The sequence below is a fragment of the Symsagittifera roscoffensis genome, chromosome 4 (assembly GCF_963678635.1).
Source record: "Symsagittifera roscoffensis chromosome 4, txSymRosc1.1, whole genome shotgun sequence".
NCBI classification, from domain to species: domain Eukaryota; kingdom Metazoa; phylum Xenacoelomorpha; order Acoela; family Convolutidae; genus Symsagittifera; species Symsagittifera roscoffensis.
The window spans coordinates 48,661,155-48,666,298 of record NC_087065.1 but is presented as its reverse complement, the minus strand read 5'-3'; the positions used below and the strand labels follow the sequence as shown (position 1 = coordinate 48,666,298).

Here is a 5,144-nt window from a genome sequence, read left to right as displayed (position 1 = left end):
CATTAAAACCATCAATCTGCTCGGTTAGATGTTCCAGTAAAAATTCGAGCGCGAAATTGCTTTTTGTCCATTCTGGTCAAATGTCAAATCATATCTTGCTTATCTCTCAAACTGTTTTTATAATTTTATCATGAAGAATAATGGTGTAATTATACTGCAGGTTTTTCTCGACCACTTTGCGGATTCTATTGTTGAATTCTCTGTCAGGAAAAAAAGACTGGAGTCAAAAATTGATTCTTCTAGCGTATTTTCCGCAATTATAAAATCGGCTGTTCTGATTTTCTTTTCTGATTTGCAGTTACTACAAGAAAACTGCATATAAGGCCAAAATCGAAATTTTTGAAAAACTCTAGATCGAAAACTTTTTTCGGTACTACTATGATAGAGTGGTCCCTTGAAAATAACCAGGTACCTTGAGAATAAGACACCTAGAGCTCTCAAATCGTTTAATAATTATGATTACGCCTTTCAGAAAGATGTCGCAGTATATTTTCAAGCAAATTTCATGTTTTGTTACCTCTTAGAACCTCCCCCTCACCATTTTAAGGTTGGAAATTAAAAAAAAAACGCCAATAGTGCGTTTTGATGACAAATAAGTCAACCTAATTATTTGGTTGTTAAACCGTAAAATAAAGTAAAGCGAGCAAATTTCAATATATAATCAATAGTGATTACAATTTTCAATCTGAAAAGTTTCTGGCTGAACATATTTTGCAAGATGCAAGAAATGAATAATTTATACACAAATTAGTTTTCAAAATTATAACATGCGAAATGCATGCGGGACCTGTCTATCATAGTTGCTTTTTCGAGGGACCACTCTATCATAGTAGTACCTTTTTTTCTTATGATCGACTGGCACACCTTGAATATATTTTCTCTGAGGTGTTTCGTCTAGAAGTTTTCCCAGTTCATTGCTGAAAGGTTTGATTTAAGGTTTACTCCGAATATTTGGTTTTGTCATATACAATGCGCTGTTCTGATATTACACTGTTGCGCAAACTAAGCTCAGTTACGAGTTTTGTGGCAATTAATGTTGTGGTTATTTGCTCAAATAACTCAATAACGTCGAACGCTTTGATATCACACTAAACAGTTGGTACTGCCTTAAATTCATCTGTTCGTCGACCCATTACTGTTTGACTGCTTTTAGAAACGTTGCTTTTTAGTCATAGGTTGAACAACTAGAAAGTGTTCTTGCTTTCTCGAAAATAATTAAGTGATCGGCCTTTTAGTAGACTGTGAGCTGCTATGGTAAAAAGCAAATATAACATTGTTTAAGTTTTCAGGAGTGAAAAATGTCTCACCGAAAGTTCGAAGCGCCAAGGCATGGACATCTTGGGTTTCTTCCCCGCAAACGATGCAAGCGAGGTCGAGGAAAGATAAAGGCGTTTCCGAAAGATGACCCCTCCAAGAAGCCTCATTTCACTGGATTTATGGGATTCAAGGCTGGAATGACCCATGTCATAAGAGAGGTTGAGAAACCAGGATCCAAGCTGCACAACAAAGAGACCTCTGAACCCGTGACGATGATAGAAACACCACCAATGACTGTAGTTGGTTGTGTCGGGTACATCAAGACCCCCAATGGTTTGAAGCAGCTAAAGACTATCTGGGCAAAGCATGTCAACGATGGGTTCAAGAAGAGAATTGTGAGGAATTGGTATCGAACCAAGAAGACAAATGCGTTCTCTAAGATTGCTTCAAGGTATGGATCGGAAAAGGAACTTGAAAAATTGAAGGAGCTGATGAAGAAGTATTGCACTTCAATTCGAGCTATCTGCCATACTCAGATGGTTGTAAACAACAAAAAGCGAATTCGATCCGTGCAGACAAAGCGTGATCCCATCATGGAATTTCAGATCAACGGAGGAACCATTGCTGAGAAAATCGATTTTGTCGTCAGCAAGTTTGAACAGGATGTACGGGTCAAAGATGTGTTCAACTTCGAAGAAATGATAGACGTGATTTGTATTACAAAGGGTAAAGGTTTCAAGGGTGTCACTTCACGTTGGCATACCAAGAAGCTTCCGCGAAAAACTCACAAAGGATTGAGAAAGGTGGCATGTATCGGAGCCTGGCATCCTGCTCGTATCCAGTATTCTGTTGCACGTGCTGGTCAAAAGGGTTACCATCATCGAACTGAGATCAACAAGAAGATCTACAGAGTTGGAGACAAAGATGAAATGAAGAAGTCAGGTGTTACTGAGGCTGATATTACCAACAAGACGATAAATCCAATGGGTGGATGGCCACTCTATGGATATATCAAGAATGATTTTCTCATGATCAAAGGTATGTTAAATTACTATTGTTTTTTTTCACATAAGTTTTGCACTCAAATTTGTTCAAATGTTTCAAAAAAAAATTCAACGATAAAACTTTGAAATTTTCAGGAAGTTGCGGAGGACCTAAGAGACGTCTGTTGACGCTAAGAAAAAGCATGTTGTCGCATGTGGGATCGAGAAGTGCCATGGAGAAAGTGAATTTGAAGCTTATTGACACCACCAGCAAAAAGGGAACCGGCCGATTCCAGACTACTGCTGAGAAGAAGGCCTACTACGGTCCGAGCAAGCGAGAACGAACCGTTGTGGTATCCGCTGGTGGAGACAAGACTGTTTGAAACGTCTGAATTGATATGTTTCCGGTTTTGTGTTGAGTAATTCACTCTTCGCCTAGCTTTTGTTTTGTTAAGTGATCAGAACTTTACTTTGAATTCGCATTTGATAATCAATGGCACCTCATTAGGCTGCTGCTGTCAAGGTTGCCAGTATGTCAGCTATTGGTTACGCTTGCGATTAGCAAGTGTTGTAAAATCGGAAAGTATACTTTTTCCAGGCTAACAACTTGTTTACCAAGATCCTGATATTTTTTCGGATTCATCGTTTTCGTCTTAATTTCCATCGGCTCATTTTCCGTTTTTTTTTTCAGATAGCAAATTTTTTAGTTAAAACAATTTTTAACCATCCGGATTTGCAAAGAGTGTTTTTTAAATTTGACAGTGATTATTATAATTGAAAGTTGTCTTCGAATTTGTAAAATTCTGATTTTGAATAGTTTTTTTCTCTTTTCAAACTTTTTCGGATAGTTTTATATAGACTAAGTCATATTAAATTGCGCCGTTTCGAAGACAAAATTCCCGTTTGATAAAACAGCTATTATGAAAATGTATGTGGTCGGTTTTTTTGACGCTTTGGGAAATTTTTCGTTTCTCAAAAATTGTAGCTTTTCTAAAAAACTAATTCGCTTTTCATAAATTAGGCCGCCCACTCACATATGTGCTTGCATGAACGCCTAGTCTCTTCTTACATTAACCCACTTTCTACAGCCTTCGAAAACAGTCTTGGGGGGGGGGGGGGAGTTTCTGACCCAGTTTTTGGATTTTCTCAAAAACTACCCTCCCAAATCTCAGATTTTGGGTTCGACGGAGAGAACAGGTTGTGGTAAGCTCAGCTGCCTTAGCAGCCTAGGCCAATTTTTTTACATTATGGACGTGAAAATCTTATGAACATCGGAAAAGTCGATTATATTTGTTTTTTTTTTAGCTTTTTTTGGAATTAGACATTTCTCGAAAACTACTCTTTCGAATCTAAGATTTTGGGCTCAATCGAATTAGCAGATTGTGTGAAGAAGTTCACCTGCTTAAATGGCTACGCCCACTTTCTACCCAAAAAGTCATGCTCTTCGGAATTTTTTTGGAGGTTTATTGACCGTGTTATGGAAATTGTTTGACTGTTCTTGATAACTATCTTGCAAATTCTGATATCAAGGGTTTAATCGAATTAACAGGTTGTGTAAAGAAGTTCACCTTCCAATTTTTACACAAAAAGTTATGCTCCTCGGAATTTTTTTTGGAGGTTTATTGAGCGTGTTTTGGAAATTGTTTGACTGTTTTCGATAACTATCCTGTCAAATCTGATATCCAGATCTTAATCGAAATAACAGGTTGTGTGAAGAAGTTCACCGGCTTAAATGGCTACGCCCAATTTTTACACTAAAAGTTATGCTCCTCGGAAAATTTTTTGGAGGTTTGTTGACCGTGTTTTGGGAACTTTTTGACCTCGGCTACGGCCTCTTCTTTGAAGAAAAAAGTTAAGGCCTTTAAGAGAAAAGTTAAGTTACTTTTTGACGGCTTAGTTGCCGAAGTCTGGTTTTTGTTGTGATTTGAGCAGTTTTTTTGTCATTGAAAGTCAATTTGATTTATTCCTGGTAATTTGTAAATGTATCATCACTGATATTATATAATATACTCTATAGGTTTTTTTCGTTTTGCTCATGCGGAATACTCGATTTCAATCACAATCCCTCATTGGGCTCTAAATATACCAGTTAGAATGGATCATTTACGAAAGCTATCCATTTCTCCATCGCCGTTGACAACTCCTTTCACGAGAAACCAGAAACAGTGAAAGGCTGAAATCTGCAAGCGCAATGTGTAAATATAAAGGCCATCAATCTTAATCTCTAAATGACTATGTGTCATGATACTCCCGCAGCAGCTGTCATTGAAGTTTTAGTTTCTGCTCTCAAAAAAGAGTAATGCAGTTCTCGGTGCTGCGAATGAATATTGCCCATTTTCGTGCTCTGACATCCCCAACACGAGGATAGCCTTAGGGAGAGTTAACTGAATATTTACTCGCCTCACTAAGTCAACATCCTATTACTTATGGGGCTTCCATGTGACAGCAACACGAGCAGTACCCCGGACATGTAACTTGCCCCGTTGTTAATCTGTTATCTATTATATATTCAAATGCGGGCTTCAGAATCTCGCCATGTTTAAGCTTTTTCAACGTATTATTTTGCATGTTTAACGCAAGAATTTTTGCACGTTTAAGCTATATCGTATGTTGCAATGCTTAAGAAATTTTATCAATTTTCAGGCTTCACTGTGTGTTTTTCGCCAAATTTGAAATAAGCAACTCGATAGTGGGATGTTGTAAGCGTTTTCCAAATCTTGCCTCAAAATATGACTGCTCAAATCTTAATTTACGAGATATGACGTTGTTTTATCATTTTTTCAAAATGAAAATTAATCTTGGACAAGAATTGAATTGCTCAACTCTGTAATTGGGTGCTGTGAGGGTACTCTCAGGGTTTTCAAATCTTTCCTTAAAATTTGACTTCTTAAATCGTTTTAGTTA

General features: G+C 37.4%; 1 protein-coding gene across 1 annotated transcript; it reads left to right on the top strand.

The window, feature by feature from the left end:
- The first annotated feature begins 1,257 nt into the window (after positions 1 to 1,257).
- On the top strand, positions 1,258 to 2,678 carry LOC134844611 (large ribosomal subunit protein uL3-like). The gene is made up of 2 exons (XM_063861374.1): positions 1,258 to 2,295; positions 2,397 to 2,678. Exons 1-2 carry the CDS (start codon positions 1,299 to 1,301, stop codon positions 2,621 to 2,623), a joined length of 1,224 nt encoding a protein of 407 aa, XP_063717444.1. The 5' UTR covers positions 1,258 to 1,298; the 3' UTR covers positions 2,624 to 2,678.
- The last annotated feature ends 2,466 nt before the right edge of the window (positions 2,679 to 5,144 follow it).